We start from the raw sequence: 16,426 nt of genomic DNA, 5'->3' as shown, positions 1-16,426 counted from the left end.
CAGGACTTTTACTTGTAGTGAAGTATTTTTATGACTTCTACTCAAGTAAAGGATCTGACTACTTCTTCCACAACATGAGCAACACATAAAAACATAAATTAGAAACTCAAGAAAAGTCAGTTTCCACCAACTGTTGGATCAAATCATGTTTATTAATGTGTTCAGGAAATCCCCACAGAAACAGTTTTACAGGGGAGCTTACAGATTTACAATCATTCTTGACAGAAGTGCCAGCTTAACCCCCATGGTTCAACACTGAGGACGCCTGCTGAATCTCACGACCAGTTAACTGCACACCCATTCCCCTCAACAGGCCTACCACCGAGTCCTTCCAGCTCGCCGTCGCGTCACTCGCTGACGGAGTACTCGACGTGTTGGTCTTTTCATGAAGTACGCAGTGCTATAATGTGTAGTAGCCTGTAAACAACCAGGCATTCGAACTAGGTTTCCATTTTCTTTTCTTTTTTTTTTTTTTTCATGTCTGGACTGTTCACAGAAATAAAGAGCCTTCATATTTGGTGCCAATCCTTCATCCCAACCAGGAAAAAAATTAGACAGCTGGATGCTTTCGGATTTCAAAAAACGTAAAAACTGCCAACCGTTGGTGAGAAAAAAAAAAAAAAAAAAAAAAAAACCTCTTCGATGAAAATCATACGCAGTTGAGGCCCTCGAGGATACACTACTCTCATATACAGGATTTGTCATACTGCTCAAATGCATTTGGTTCAGCAGTCATAGTACAAATAGAAATGCTAAAACTAGTTACAGAAAAAAAAAAAAAAATAACACATGTAACGTCTCTTTAAAGGAATAACATGTGAAGCTTGTGAATGTATCAGGACACCTGTCTCTGTTTTAACCGGCTGAAGTCATGTTTGTGAAATGCCCAACACCTTATATTCCACCTACGAGAGTATGAACACTGTCAGAATGATTATACTGAAGGTCATCACAAAATCCAATTTTAACCGCAGGATGAGGGGGGGGGGGGGGTGAGGTGGGGGAAATTAAACACCAGCTAACCAAAAGAAAAAAAAAATTGAAAAGATAAGAATTGCACTAAGCAGATTCTAATTTTTAAGTAGATTTAATTGTTTGTTTGTTTTTTTTAAGATTGTTGGCTTGCCTTGTGCTTCACGGTCTCGTTAGTGGGGGGGGAAGAAAGGTAGTGTTCATTGGAGAACCATTGCTAAGAATAATCTGTTATATTCCAATATAATAATAATAATAAAACAAACAGCATGATTTTCAAATGACACCAGAATGATCGAGGATGGGCGTTTCTCTTTTTTTTTTTTTCCTTTTTTTTTCTATTTTTTGATTTGCTTCGACCTGATACAGGTTAAGATGCAATTTACTGGTGGGTTGCGGGTTTCAAAATCAAAAAAAAAAAAGGAGGTTAAAATGAACATCTAGCATTCAGTCTACATCGGGTGAACGTTTCTAGTTAACATAGATATATACTACAGGGAGAGAGGGGGGGGAGGAGAGCTTGCACCCTTGCTCTTTCTTTGCCGTATGAAAACCATGCTTCCTCTGGAGAGTAAGGGTGGGGAGAAGGGGGGGGGGCCGTGCAAGACTGAGAGTGGGGGTAGGCTGAGTGGGGCAGAGGCTGAGTTTGGTGGATGGAGAAGGGGGCTTGAAAACCAGACTGCTGATTCCACAGGAGGTGTGTAAAAGGCACGCCAGGGTTACTCCCAATCCCAGCCAACATACACAGAGACGCCTTCACACCCACGCACACGCTCGCTGAACACACAAGGTACACGCACACACACGCACGCCCACACACACACAAGCAGCACAGGCTAGAGCCCCAAGAGTACTGACGAGGGACCGGGGGAGAAAGCAGAAGGAAGGGAATGAAGGAAGTTCTTGAAAGAAAGAGCTGGGGTTTTGAAAATTGGGTTAGATGGGAGCGAGGGGGCCTGGATCCGGTGCTGCCACTGTGTTGAAACAGAGAAAATAAACAACAAACAAAAATCAAAACTGGTGGAATGGATCATTTCTGGTTCTTCAGCTGGTTGGAGAGCCAGTCGAGGCCCTCGTACAAGCCGTCCCCACTGGTGGCGCAGGTGGCCTGGATGTACCAGCTGCGGTGGCGGAGGGCGTGCAAGCCCAGCTTGTCTGTGATCTCTGCAGCGTTCATAGCGTTGGGGAGATCCTGGGAGAAGAAGAAGAAGTCTGTCATGATGCAGGTTCGAGACAAACGCCAGACATCTCTATACGTATTCACAAGCTTGTGGACATTTTGTAAAAACTGAAATCTCACCTGTTTATTTGCAAAAACGAGAAGCACGGCGTCTCTGAGCTCATCCTCAGCGAGCATTCTGGACAACTCCTCCCTCGCCTCGTTCACTCTCTCCCTGTCGTTGCTGTCCACCACGAAGATAAGCCCTGAAAACCAACACAGCTACGTTAGTATGACCATGGTTCCTCTGTTTCACAGAAGTTTCCAATTTACTTTGGGAGGGAAGTGGATATGGTATGTTTCAAGCAACCTTTGCAGTGCCCCACACCCATGTTACATATGGCTGTAATATTAGTTACAACACAGAAATGTCTGTGATCGTGCATCAGTGGTTCCTCCAGGTTGACTGCTTTACTTGCACAGCTGTGCAAATAACAATAAAAACGTAAAGAGAACAAACAGGCCTTCTTTCTCTGACATGATTAAGTTTTCGACTGAGGTAGACAAAGTATTTCCTCCTATGTAGCCTTGTACATCTCTTACAGGTTTTGTGAAAGGAAAACTGGCCTATCAACAGCCTCAGGCGGAGCAACAGACAGCACACTTAAAACAGGAAGTGAGTGAAGAGAAACAGTCCAGTAAAAAATGACCTGTCTGTGTTTGACTTGGCTGCTGATGTTTATGAGCGGAAAGGAGACGCAAGACGCTTGGCAACACAGGCTAGTTAGCCACAAGCTAGTCAGCTAGCGTGGCTCCATTCACAAATAACGCCACTGTTTATCATGACGTAATCACGCGCGCCTTGTGCTTAATAACATACACTGCTGCTGATATTCATTCTGACACTTCATCGCAATTATCTGAGCTGAACCCGGTCGCCTCGCTCTCTTCCTGGGCCGGCGCTGTGTCTCCTTCTATTGCAGGAGAACTTGTAGGCGAGCGAGTGGGGGGTGGGGTTGTGCGGAGACTGTGAGAGAGGAGAGATGCAAACACCGGCGAGGCTTTACAGAAGAACCGGCTTTTGTGTTTTAAGGCAACATCAAACTATAATTGATACAAGGCAGTGGTGGTAGTGGAAACACTGATGCATCTACTGGTTCCAGAGGATTCTCTTCTCTCCTTATTAATGGAACAGAAACTGTAACTTTGTCCCATTAAGAGCGAATTCGGCACAAATTGTTCCTGTTGCTTAATACGTCTGTTTGACCCGACAAAAGCTTCATATTTGTAATGGATGAATGCAGCCCAAAACACTAACACGGCCAGAAATGTTATCTTGATTAATATCCAAAATATCGAAGGATTATACTGATAAACGTCAATGTGAACTGCTGAAAGTCATGAACTCGGCTCAGCATTCAAGTGTAGAGAAAAACAAATTACAAAATAACCTCAGAATGTGTCACTTGGTAAATGCAGTTCTGTTGCGTGTGAAGATCCTGTTAAACACGTCATTAAAAAGGTGTCTGATAACTTTATTTATTATGTAGTGCTGTCAAGTCATTTCAACACTTCCTCCTATAAATTTCTAAGGGTTTTTTTTTTCTAACAATTTCTTAATCGCCACACTGATTCCTTAATCAGTATAAAATTATAGTAACAGCTAACAGTTAGCCTGGGAACTAGCTGGTGTTATGTGCATTGTTTTTGGTAATATGACTCATGATGTACATAGTTTATAAAAGTATATGTTTCAACTTTTCCCCATATTCTAGTGTCAAAAAAGTAAACAAAAATCACAATAAATAGTAATATCAAACTTCACTACTTGTAGAATCGCAATACTTGAAGGCAGAGTCCATTTATTAATTTTATTTTTTGAGGCCCGTTCTGTAGCTTCCACATGTATTCAAATCTTGGTTGAAGTATGTATGTTCTAGTGTCAAAATGCTATTTTCCAAGCCCTTCTAGAAAGATTTTTCCATGTGACCTGACGTCAGTTTCTGTATAAGTTGCTACATATAAACCCTCCAGTCCGACTAGCCAACTAACACACAGACGGAGCACTCACTGCTGCTGCTGCTCTGCTAAACATGCTAACTGTGTAGACACTAGACGGGCGGGGAAGGGGGGAACATCAGCGCTCTAACCTGCGTCACTGCTTTTTGCTAACGGCTGAATGGGCGTTTCCATTTGAACTCGTAAAAGAATGCAGATGACGTGATCCACTAAGAATCACAACACATATCAAATTCACACCTAAGTATTGTGAAAGTACTAAATCAGGAGACGAGCCAATCATAACAGGCCTACGACTGAATAAATGAAGCATTTTGAGGAAAACGGAAACACAGAGAATCACACTGAATTACAAGGCTAACTTCCTTTTTTTTAAAAAAAAAACAAAAAACTTGCATGCTGCTGCAGCCACACCTAACAGTGATGTGATTGACAACTGAAGGAAGTCACATGCTTTGACACCTGTGATTGGTGCATAGAAAGCAGAGCAACGTATTGCGAACGACGCAGCAGAATTTTTCCTATCTCGTCTGATTCTGTGTTGTTGTTTGAGCCACAAACTGTGAAGCAAAAGAGACGAGTGATGAAACGGCAGGTTTGAATTTATCATGAAGAGGACGGCCGGGCTTCCTGAAATATGTGCCAGCAAGTTTGGCAAATATTTTATTATCCCTGCAGCTCACCAAAGTACAAACAAGTTATTTTAGGCTCATTGTAACAGTAGACGAAGCGGACATGGACAACCCCAGCCTGCGGAGGAGCTGGCACTTGCTTGGGTTGCTGTAGCAGCATCTGTACACAGCTCTGTTTGACGTGCTGTTGGTTAAATTCAGACCCTCTGCTGGGTGCAAAATAGCACAAAAACAAAAAGGAACCAACACTCTGCAAACAGCTCACACTTTTAAAAGGTTTTAACTCTCCTATTCTGACACAAAATGGTAAAGCACTTCACCGGGAGTCACGTTGCTGTCTGCACATTTTATCTTCAAAGTCAGAGGAATTGTTGCTTCTTCAAGCCTTTCAGAGACGGAGGATTACGCAGTTTGAAATGTCAACACTTAAAATGAGAGGCACAGTAATCACTACTCTAACATACGCTGGTAGTTCTGCATGCTTTCAATGATTTTTTTTTCCTTCCCCTCACAGTATACCAACTGTTGGCTTATGGCCACTGAAAAACACAGCAGCAGCTACTTCTTAACAGCCATCACAGGTTATTGTGACTTTAGTACAGGCATGCATTAGCAGTTCAACCAAAGAGTCACTTTTCATCCTCAGATTGTTTCATTTGAAAGGTTTTTAGATAACCAAATGCTACAACTCATGATTATTTTCATTATCAATTTATCTGCTGATTTTCTCAATCATTCATTTGATCAATTTGTCTACAAAATGTCAAAAAATTGTGAAAAATGTCTGTTGTAAATTTTTTTTAGAGGTCAGCCTGCTATCACATATGTCAGAGAAACATCTCAAATCCTCACATGTGAGAAACTGCAACCAGCAAGTTTGTCATTTTTGCTTAAAGAAATGATTAAAACAATTATTTGATTATCAAAATAGCTACCGATTAATTTTCTGACGATCAATTAATCGATCGTTCAACTAATCGTTGCAAATCTAAAAACACAACCAGACGAAATACAGAGAAGTCTGAACATTGTTTTCTTTCTTTCTATTTGTTTTAATCATCTTGTGACCCATTAAGGTTGTGAAACACTACAGTTGAGGGTGTGACATTTTCCAGACAGGAAGTTAATGGATATGCAACCAAATGTTGATGCAGCAAACAAACATCTTCGCGTGCTGGGGAAGAAACAGAAGCAAATATGCTTCTTCTAGAATATTCTTGAGCCTTTTTTTGATCAATAATGCTGCGTCTAACTGGATGATGGTGTTTGCTGCTGCAAGATGTTTAACTAATCGAAAACGGGAGTAAAACTCCTCAATCAGCTGTAATCATGGTAAGTTCCTCATTGTAAAACTATGACAAAACACCAGTTCATGTGGGAATGTACCTGCAGGTTGCATCATCAGGGGGTAAATACTAGGCAGCATTAGTCTTTACTGCCTTGCCATATTTAGATGAATTAAATTTCAGGAAATAGTGGAGGAATGACACAATAAGCCCTTTGAGAATGGAACAATGGTGTATGAGTCACTGGTTCACTTGCTTTAAGATCATCTCTTATGCACCAATGAGGCCACCTATAGGCAGTAATGTTCACTGACTCTATTGCCAGCTGAGATCAAGTCCCCCTCACCTTGAGTGTTCTGGAAGTAGTGGCGCCACAGCGGCCTGATTTTGTCCTGACCGCCCACATCCCACACTGTGAAGCTGATGTTCTTGTATTCTACAGTTTCAACATTAAAACCTGAACAGAAGAAAAAAAAAAAGGAGAAACACAGATGAATCACTTACTTGCAGAAGAAACTTTCACATATTTAAAGTTGTGAGGGTGGTAACGTAGCCTGCCAGACGCCGCTAACAAAGCTATCAAACCCTCCATGCTTTAACCTTCAATTCAAAGCTCAACGTTGGTGTGAAAGTTTAAGAGTAGTAGTTCACAACTAGAGCTAGATATCAAACCTTAATAATAGTTTGGTGCTAGCCAAATGTGAGTATGAAAGGACTGGTCAGCTTCATAATCTTTTATACTTATTTTATGATCTGATAGTTCCTGATTTATATCCAAATTTTTATAGTATATTTAATTACTACTACTACTAAAAACTAAGCTCTTGCAAGACTGTGTGTGTTCAGACATTAACATAACATTTGAGAATCTTGGCCTCATTTGCTACATCAAAAACAGGTTTTGCAGGAAAACATTTTTCAAAGCAAGGTATCATATAAAGTTCCTGTAACTAACTGTAACTTCAGTAACAGCCCTACAATCAAAAAATATACAAGTGGTAAAGTTGATTAAAAACAAAGAAAACAACAACTGTAAAATAAGTAAAACAGATGAATACATAGATATGCATACCAATGGTGGGAATGGTGGTGACTATCTCTCCAAGTTTGAGTTTATATAGGATGGTTGTTTTCCCAGCAGCATCGAGTCCAACCATTAGAATCCTCATTTCTTTTTTGCCGAAGAGGCCCTTGAATAAGCTTGCGAATACATTCCCCATGGTGACGAAGCTGTCAAGGTAGAGAAGGAAACAGAGGTTAGTAGAGTCGCGCGTATGTGGTATTTCAGTTTCAAGGTAGCACACGCCAAGAGGAAAAGATGAGCAAGAGAAGGGTATGATCAACAACACCTGTTACAGTATGGGTGATATACTGGCAGTAAATGTAATATTCATAACGATAAAATTAAAATAAACCAAGCAGGTTGATAACGCAGTATATTTTGAATCGAGGACACTCCTGATTAGAGCTACAATTAGTCGATTAATCAATTAGTTGTCAATTATTTAATTAATTTGGAGTCAGTTTTTGACAGTGCCTGCTACTCAAATTTGAATATTTTCTGGTTTCTTCAGTCTTCAATGACAGTAAACTGACTATACTTGGGTTGATGACTGTTGATCAAGACAAAACAAGACATTTGAGGATGTCATCCTCAATAATGATCGAAATTTTTCATAATTTTCTGACATTTTATAGCAGAACGACCGATTGAATTTTTTTAAGCAAAATGATCCAAATGAACTAAAATTGTCCAAATTCTCTCATCCCAGCTTCTCAAATGTGAATATTTTCTGGTTTCTTTAGTCTTCTATGTCAGTAAACTGAATATACTTGGGTTGTGGATAAAACAAGACATTTGAGGAGGTTATCTCCTATTCGATTTCGACATTTTTCACCATTTTCTGACGTTTTATGGACCAAACAACTAATCGTGGCTACTACTGACTGTCGCGGAACCAGAGGCAGTGAATGTAACATGGTGGGAACACCAGCGAGATGTTTACTCAATGGTTAAACGTTACGTTAAACGCTTATGGCCAAACCATCAACAACGTCAAACATTACCTAACATTTCATATGTTTTACGACCTTGCTATTAGCTTCGCGTGTTTTATATCTTACTTGAAACCTCATTATTTAGCCAAACCCGGACAGGCTGAATACCTAACTGATGGCCAGATAAGAGAGGCCTGTTCCAGCTGGCAGGATAATGTTAGCTACTGTATGCGTGAGCCGTCACAAGACGCTAACAACAGCCCGACCTTAGCAGAAGGCCGGAAAATCCACCCGGCGGTTAAATTCGCGTACGTGACGGTTAATTTTAAAGTGAAACCAGCTCCCCGTTTAGGTAAACCGTTGCTCCTTTGTAACATTGTAACAGCCGACGTATCTTTAGCGGGTTTCCACCACTCGAAGCAGATTAGCTTCACTAAGGGCGGATGCTTCAGCTAGCTAGCTAGCTCGCTGCTAGCGGGCGAAATCTTCCGATGTAAAGAGCAGCGCCGTTTACAACACACAGACACGCGGTATTAACACATCTTAAACATTGACATGTTATAAAAAGCGTCGGTGAAACTAAAGTTGTACCGTTTATTAATTAATACCCACGGTGGCAGCTTCTTTTTTCCCCCAGTCCGTCCGTTTCAGGAACTGCTTCGCCGAGCTCGCCTAGCTTAGCTGCTGTTAGCTAACTGCCGCGTCACAGTTAAGAGAGAACACAGTGACGTCATGTTAAACACGGATTAAAACGAGTCGTTCGTGCAGCGCAACAACCGCTTCACATAGCGAGACATTTTAGGATAAAAAGCAGCGTGTTTGAGTTGAATATTACCTTTAGAAAGACAGCTTTTCGATCTTTCCGTTATCTTTCACTGTCACTCCAAAATGGCGTCTTGCGCAACCAGGGAGACACCGGCGTACGGGTACTTCCCACTCTCAAACCCGACCTAACGACCCAATCACAGTGGAAGTAGAGTAAGTAATGACCCGCCTCTGTTGGCCGGCCGTCCTATCGCTGCATCAGCTGATCCCTGTCTGCACGGTGCACAAAATGTCGAGGAAGTGAACCGCACGCAAGTTTATTCAAGTTTCAGCTACAGACTCTCTGAAAAGTGGACAACCTAACTGAACTGGCTGGACTTTGACTGTGTTTTCTTGTTATGATTGCGTGTTATCACAACTCCAGATTCACAAAATGTTGCTGCTGTCATTTGAAATCATGCTATTGATACTGGATTATTTTCACAATGAACTATGTGGCTAAGCAATACATTTGAGGGCGTCATTTTCAACAGTGTTCAACATTTTTCACTATTTTCTGACCAAACAACTCATTTTATAAGAAAAAAATGTCCAAATTCTCTTTCCAGCCTCTCAAATATGAATATTTTGTGGTTTCTTTAGTCTTCCATGACAGTAAACTGAATATATTTGGGTTGTAGATAAAACAAAACATTTGAGGGCCTCATCGTCAACAGTGATCAACATTTTTCATCATTTTTTGACATTTCATAGACCAAAAATGTCCAAATTCTCTTATTCCAACTTCTTAAATTTGAATATGTTTTCATGTTTATTCAAGTTTCAACCACAAGTGGACAACACAACTGACTGACTGGACTTTGACTGTGTTTTCTTGTTATGATGGCGTGATATCATAGCTCCAGCTTCACAAAATGCTGCTGCTGTCATCTGAAATCATGCTATTGATACTGGATTATTTTCAAAGTAAATATATATGGCTAAAAATATGTGCACAGTGGCGTTCTTCAGCTGTCTTTCATTCAGACCTAGAAGTGCCAATTATGGGAAATATTGATGCAACAGAATATAATCATATCTGAGACAGTCGTGCCATTCCAACTTTGTGGCAACAGTTTGGTGAAAGCCCTTTCCTGTTTCAACATTACAAGGCCTCCATGCGCAAAGCCAGTTTAAGAAGTGGTTTTCCCAGTTTGGTGTGGAAGAACTTGACTGGCTTGCTTACACAGAGCTCTAACCTCAACCCCATCCAACACTTATGGGATGAACTGGAACTGCCAGCCAGGCCTTATCACCCAGTATCTACAGATGGCCACTTCCTGTGGCTAAACGGGAACAAAACCTTAAAGGGCAGGTTCACATTTTTCAAGTCTGTCTTAAAACAACAGTCAGGTATCCATATTAACAGTGAAAGAGGTTTTCCTCGCTGTAATCATTCCTCCTGTTCATACTGGCTGTTAAAAGATCCTTCAAATGTGTTTTCAATGTAAGTGATGGAGGCCAAAATCCACAGTGTTTCCACACAGTCATTTAAAGGTTTATCTGAAGCTTATATGAGGCTTCATCAGTCTGAGTTAGTCATATCAAGTGGATATCTGACACATTTACAGTCTTTTTAGCATCAAATTCCCTCTTTGTGTTTCCCTGTTGAGCTGCGGTGGAAGTATAGTAACAAAAAGAGGGACTTTGGCACTAAAAAGACTGTAACCTTGAAAGATATCTACTTGATTTGACTCATTTAGACGTCTGAAGCTTCATATTAGCTTCAGATAAACTTTTAAATAATTTTTGCACAGCTTGTGGATTTTGTCCCCCATCACTTACATTATAAGTGCATTATGAAGGGATCTTCTAATGGTCAGTATGAACAAGAGGAATGATTACAGCAAGAAAAACATGTTTCAATGTTCATTTGGGTTCCTGACTATTATCTAAAGACAACAGTCCTACAAATGACAGCACAGCTACAATGATGGATGCTGGTAAATTACATCTTTTATCTTTTATCTCTTATTGTTTGCTAGAAACAAGACAGTTTCTAAACCAAGCAGGTTTCAAGCCACTGGTGACCTCAGGCTCTCTATATAGTGTCAGGCTGTGTTTAAATATTTACCAAAGGAGTCTTTTGAGTGACCCTATTAACTCCACCTTCCTCAAACATCACCGTGCAGAATCATCAACGGAAGCGTTTCATTTGTGAAACCCACATGTGCTCAATAGGCTGTGAATTTATATGAAATGCCTGAAAAACTATGTGTGCTTGAATCATGTGATTTGATCACATGTTTCACACGTGATCTAGTCACACTTTCTTTGTGAGCACAAGGCAATGTTTCTTTATTATCATGCTATAGGTCTAGTCATGGTCTGTCGTAGAATAAGAGGCTTTTTCATCAGCTCGGTCAGTCCTGCATGCATTTTTACTGCTCCTCTAACCAACCATTCTTCTCCTGTGTGGAACAAGCTGAAGGAGACAATAAATGGAGGCTTATTTGTTTTAGAGGTCATTGTTTATTAAGATATAAAATGTCAGAAAAATTCAAGTATTCATATTGTGACAATTGTTCATTGTTTCAAGCAGCTTCTAAACCTTAAAAGGTACCAAGTAACGTGACTATCTCTAGTTTCCAGAGCATAGAGGGAACAAAAACATACTGTAATATAATCAGTTCTTTGGTTTAATATAAACTGAAGAAATCATCTTTACAAATAGAAAACTATCTTTAAAATCACATCTTGTAATATTTTATGAGAAAATTCACTAATCTCAAATTCTCACCATCAACACTCACTATCCAACTTTCACGCAGGAAAATGAATCGACAACACATTATCTATATGTAAATGCATTTTTTTTGACCACATGGCTTAAGAACAAACAGTAAATAATCATGTGCAAGCAACAACAACAACAAAACAAAAACAACAAAAATGTCTCATTCTCGTAGTTCCAGCTTGCCCTCTCTGACCCTCCACCTCCAGCGCTGACATCTGTCCGGAGCAGGAACACAGCGGAGCCACAGACAAGACTCTTTGATCTCTTGTTCAAAGGGCACCGTCTTCCTGTCCAGGGTCTCCAAAGTAAAGGCTTTCCCTGAGATCTGAATGACAGATGGGATGATTCATGTGGATGACGTATCAGGGCTGAGTATCAAACATAAACACTTCTTTTGGTTTCAGTCAAAATGTGTTGAACGTTGGCATCGAACATCTGGAGACATAATCTTATTTACTTATTATTTAAGCATGATCCTGATTTAAATTAAAATATTTCCAATTTTAGACTATTTTATTTAGGAAAAGCACAACATTTAACATTCAAGAAGTTTGTTTTTTGAGTTTTGTAGAGAATTAGGTTCATATTTTTCAAACTCATCAGTGTCAGAACTCAGGTGTCAGACACATACTGTTGAATGCTAGAATGGTGCAATATTAACATCCCTTTAATAAGCTGTGGGATCAATACAAAGATCCAGCTGTGAAGAACAAAATCAACTCATCATACAGTAAAGAGAGCCAAAATGAAGACGGACCTTCTGGGTTTTGTTCCGGAAAACCTCCTCTTAAAGAGAACCTCAATCAAAATCACACTGACATCTGTAACACAAATTTATGGCTGCAACTAAAGGTTATTTTCATTATTGATTAATCTGATGATTATTTTTTAAATTTAAATTGCTTGTTTTATCCAGTCCAAAAACAAAAACATCTAAGATAAAAAACAAGCAGCAAATCCTCATATTTAAGAATCTACAACCAGCAAAGTTTTGGCATTTTTGTTTGAAAATGACTTAAACAATTAATTGATTATCAAAATAGTTGCCAATTCATATTCTTTTGATTTATTGATCGAGTAATCGTTGCAGCACTACGCAAAGTACTAAAATTCAGCCCATAACCTTACTCAATAGTCAGTAATTCCCTCACAGTTTATTGTGTATTTACTGGAATATTTCTGGGTTTTTTGCCTTTAACGAACACCATTTCCCACAAGCCCAAGACAGTGGAGGCTTAAATGTCACCTGCTCGACAGACTGAGGCCAGTCGAGTGGCGAGCTACGAGACAGGTAGAGCTGAACAGTGTAGATGTTTTTCAGACAACAGAAACTAGAGCTAAAAAGTTGTAAGATGACATTAGAGGAGAGCGATGGTTGATATCACATGAGAAACGATTACGATTACAGTGACGTTATGGCCGCTGTTGCACTAGAAAATGTTCATCGGAGGTTTTTGAATGCCAACAAATTAATTGTAGTCTCAAATTCTAACAGTAAATGCTGTTGTAGACCTATGAAAAAACTCTTGATGAGAGATTGTGTTGGGTTACAAGACAGGAAGTGACATCAATGCTCTTTATGGATAAACTCGACATTTTGCATTTGAAGCCACCACAGCAGTCCAGACTGAGACAAAAACATGGCCAGAAATTATCATTTGACTGTCCTACAGAAGCAGAGTCTCCCACAGTGTTTTATAGCAGAGGTGGGCTGCCTCGCTTGAAACAAAAAGTCTACCGCCGCTAATATCGTTTTAAAAATGTAAGAGGAGCAGAGGCCCCGTGTCGCTGAGCCTATTGTTTCATCTACTAACTAAATTAATCATGAGACAAGATACATCAGAGTCTGGGTGGCTTAATACCTCGACTGAACAATATCCTGGAGTAAACTGTGCTTAGGATACCCGAAAACACATCTCAAACATTCAAACAAGCAATTGTGACATCAGTTAATTGTCTCTTACCTGATCACTAATTCCTATCGCGACATGTCCAACTTTGACCTGTCGGCGTTCCCGAATCCTCAGACACTCGCCCTGGACGTTCTCTATCCAGATGTCAACACCTGCAAGTGTCAGAGCAGTAAAAAAAAAAAATGATGCCAACAGCAAGTCAACCACCTTATAACTTAGCGATAGATAGATTCCTGCCGTTTTACCTTCAAAGCAGTACGAGGAAGGCTGATTGGCTGAGGCCAACCACTCCAAGTGTCCGTCTGTGTGACTGTTGCAGGAGGAAAAGACTCCAGAGCTGAGGTCATCAGACGAACGATCGGACTCCTTTAAAAAAAAAATGGGAAAGAAACATTAGTTTTGCACAGTTTTAATTTTACGTAAGAGTAGTTTCATCTTTAGATACGCACCTTGTCTGAGTCATCGATCTGCGATGAGTCCGAAGAGCTGAAACATGACGGAGGGTCGTCTCGGGGTTCAGGGGAGGGGGCCTGGATTGTGGTGCCAAGAGCTACACCTAAAGACAATGTTAACAGTTAGCAATTTGAATTATGTTTCCCTTCCCATTCAAATGACTATATCAGTGTTTTTCCTTCATGTTTTAGTGCATTTACTACCAGCCACGTTTACTTTCATCACATTTATCACAATAAATATGATTTTCACAGTAATGAAATCAGCTATTCTTCATTACAGCCACCTTATCAGTTTGTGAGATGCAGTATCCTGATGACATTTGTTTGCAGCAGATGAAATGAAATGATTCTGGACAACAAACTGGTAAACAGGAGCGTTTTACCCACGCCGAGCTGTCCTCATGACGCAGAGCTTTACTGACTCACCGTCTCTGATGTATTCCAGCTCCGGTTCTGATCCCCCCGAACTGTTATTTGTCTGTCGGGCTTTTTGCAGCAAAGGGAAAAGGCCTCGCAGAGCACGGAGATACTCTGTAGACACGGAAGAGTCCCACTCCTTCTCCTCCTTCTCCTCCTCCTCCTCCTCTTCATCATCTCCCTCCTCTTCCCAATCCCCCTCATAGTCCCTGTCATTTTTCAGCCACTTCTCCTGAATATATTCCTCCTCTCCCATATAGATGTCCACTTCCGAATCCGACCCAGTGTCCCAGTCATTTTCATCTGCGATGTAATCATCCCGCAGTGATTTTGGCTGGGATTCCCACTCTCTACTCAGCGAATCCGTCTCCACTTCTTGGTCTGAGTCACCGTCCTCCAGGTCATCGCTGTCCTCGTCCACCGCCGTGGTTCTCCAGGGGCTCACCCAGTACATCGTGGGAGCCGAGACGGGAGCGAGTGGTTTATTCGGGGTGACGGGGATCCCTGGTGACAAAGAACGGGGGGTGTCTTCAGTCTTGCTGTGATACAGTTTCTCACAGGCGGTTTCGACGGACCAGGGACTCAGACCTCCAACTGTGCAGCAAAAAAATGGAGCAAAACATTCATTTTCAGTGTCACTTGAGATTAAAGTCCAACTGAAATCACATTTTATCAGTTTTTGCGGTCAAAAATGATGCCAATGTGGTTGTAAATGTATTGTTAATGGTTTTTGTATTATTAAAAGGAAGGAAATAAGTTTTGGGGAAACAGAAATGCTCCTTTTTTGTCTCAGCAGGGTGTTTGAGTTAGACAAACTTGTGCTGTAGCTACATGTCATGGGCAGACAGTGTGTTGTTAGCAAACCAGCATCTAACTGGACCAGAGTACGGTGCACTTTTCCCCAGTGAATGTTTGTTTGTTTGTGGCTCATTCAACAAGCTAAGCTGCAGGACAAGACGTGTGTGTTCGTGATTGTAAGTTAGATAAGAAGGAGACTTTAGCAGGAAAGCTAATGTGGGTTGTTTAGAGTCTGTGGATCTTGTATAACAGGATGCTATCAGGCTCAGTGCGACTGTCTGCTCTGACTAGACAGTCTAGATAGAAGGACGTGTTATCGCTTTATGCGAGATTTGATTGACTGTATCAAAATAAGGACTCCAGCTACATAGAATTGTATTCTGTCAAATCAATGCAAAATTAGGGGGCGCCAATGTAAATTTCTCCCTTTTGGTTTCAGATTTCAGAAACACAAGACAAGTGACTGATATGTGTTGCTGTAGCAGATAAAAAATGCAAATTAATTTTGGTTAGATTTTAAAGGTTTTTAGTTGACAAAATAATTATATTCTAGGATGATTCTTTAATGTTAAGTGCTTTGACCTGCTCTGAGGGCCTTGGTGGTTTTCTTCCTGAGCTCCTTTGCCGATGCTCGTCTGTCGGGGTCCTTCTGGAGTCCGGCCCTGAACACTTTGGCTGTGAAATTGTTACAGTTGGACGGCACCTCCCACAGTGGCGGAGGCTCGTTGACAATCTGACACACAGATGACAAGAAATGTGAATCAATCTTTTTTCCAATTCAGGGTGAAAATATCTGATTTTTACCAGTAACGATAAAAGAAGAGACTCTGACCTGGAGACACAGTGGATGGGAATAGTAAACGTATCCATGGGTGGCATCCGTTGAGCATGTGCAGTAGCATACAACAGCTGCTCCACACGTCGGCCTTGGCACACAGTTGGTCTCCCTCGTGCCACCTCAGGAGCCATGTGGGTCTCTGTGCCGGGGAAGGCAGCTCCTACATGGACAAAACAGTAAATTAATTATGATCTCTCTCTCTTTTATCTCTTTATTACCTTTTTATTCTCCCTCATTGATCATGCTTCTGTTGTGTTTATACATTACCTTTTTTGTTGTTTGTTGTTGTCGTTGTTGTAATGTGGCTTTTAACCATTAGCTTGCACTATTGTATTGTCCATAATGTATAAAGTTGAGGTATAAAGGGGAATTCCACCAATTTTACACATGAAGATCAG

At 40.7% G+C, this 16,426-nt stretch overlaps 2 protein-coding genes across 4 annotated transcripts in view; both read right to left on the bottom strand.

Annotated features, from left to right (window-relative positions):
* Positions 1-131: 131 nt before the first annotated feature.
* On the bottom strand, positions 132-9,048 carry arf2b (ADP-ribosylation factor 2b). 3 transcript variants are annotated; one of them, XM_067575628.1, is made up of 5 exons: positions 8,902-9,048; positions 7,141-7,298; positions 6,415-6,525; positions 2,273-2,397; positions 132-2,164 (listed from the first exon to the last, which is right to left on the bottom strand). In XM_067575628.1, exons 2-5 carry the CDS (start codon positions 7,286-7,288, stop codon positions 2,003-2,005), a joined length of 546 nt encoding a protein of 181 aa, XP_067431729.1. In that variant the 5' UTR covers positions 7,289-7,298; positions 8,902-9,048; the 3' UTR covers positions 132-2,002. The 3 variants fall into 3 exon arrangements, with proteins under 3 accessions (XP_067431729.1, XP_067431731.1, XP_067431732.1); XM_067575630.1 differs by lacking the exon at positions 8,902-9,048 and adding an exon at positions 8,658-8,811; XM_067575631.1 differs by lacking the exon at positions 8,902-9,048 and adding an exon at positions 8,679-8,786.
* A 2,650-nt stretch (positions 9,049-11,698) lies between these two features.
* The window catches only part of LOC137172089 (mitogen-activated protein kinase kinase kinase 14), an 18,032-nt gene continuing 13,304 nt past the window's right edge, over positions 11,699-16,426 (bottom strand). Inside the window, 9 exon segments of the mRNA XM_067576347.1 lie at positions 11,699-11,932; positions 13,572-13,672; positions 13,766-13,886; positions 13,970-14,076; positions 14,402-14,986; positions 15,773-15,923; positions 16,023-16,049; positions 16,051-16,137; positions 16,139-16,188. Of these exon segments, the coding sequence (XP_067432448.1) occupies positions 11,768-11,932; positions 13,572-13,672; positions 13,766-13,886; positions 13,970-14,076; positions 14,402-14,986; positions 15,773-15,923; positions 16,023-16,049; positions 16,051-16,137; positions 16,139-16,188 (1,394 nt within the window). The 3' untranslated portion in view covers positions 11,699-11,767.

The sequence above is a fragment of the Thunnus thynnus genome, chromosome 20, assembly GCF_963924715.1.
Source record: "Thunnus thynnus chromosome 20, fThuThy2.1, whole genome shotgun sequence".
Lineage (NCBI taxonomy): Eukaryota > Metazoa > Chordata > Actinopteri > Scombriformes > Scombridae > Thunnus > Thunnus thynnus.
The sequence above is the reverse complement of the archived record's forward strand: the minus strand, read 5'-3'. Positions and strand labels throughout refer to the sequence as shown.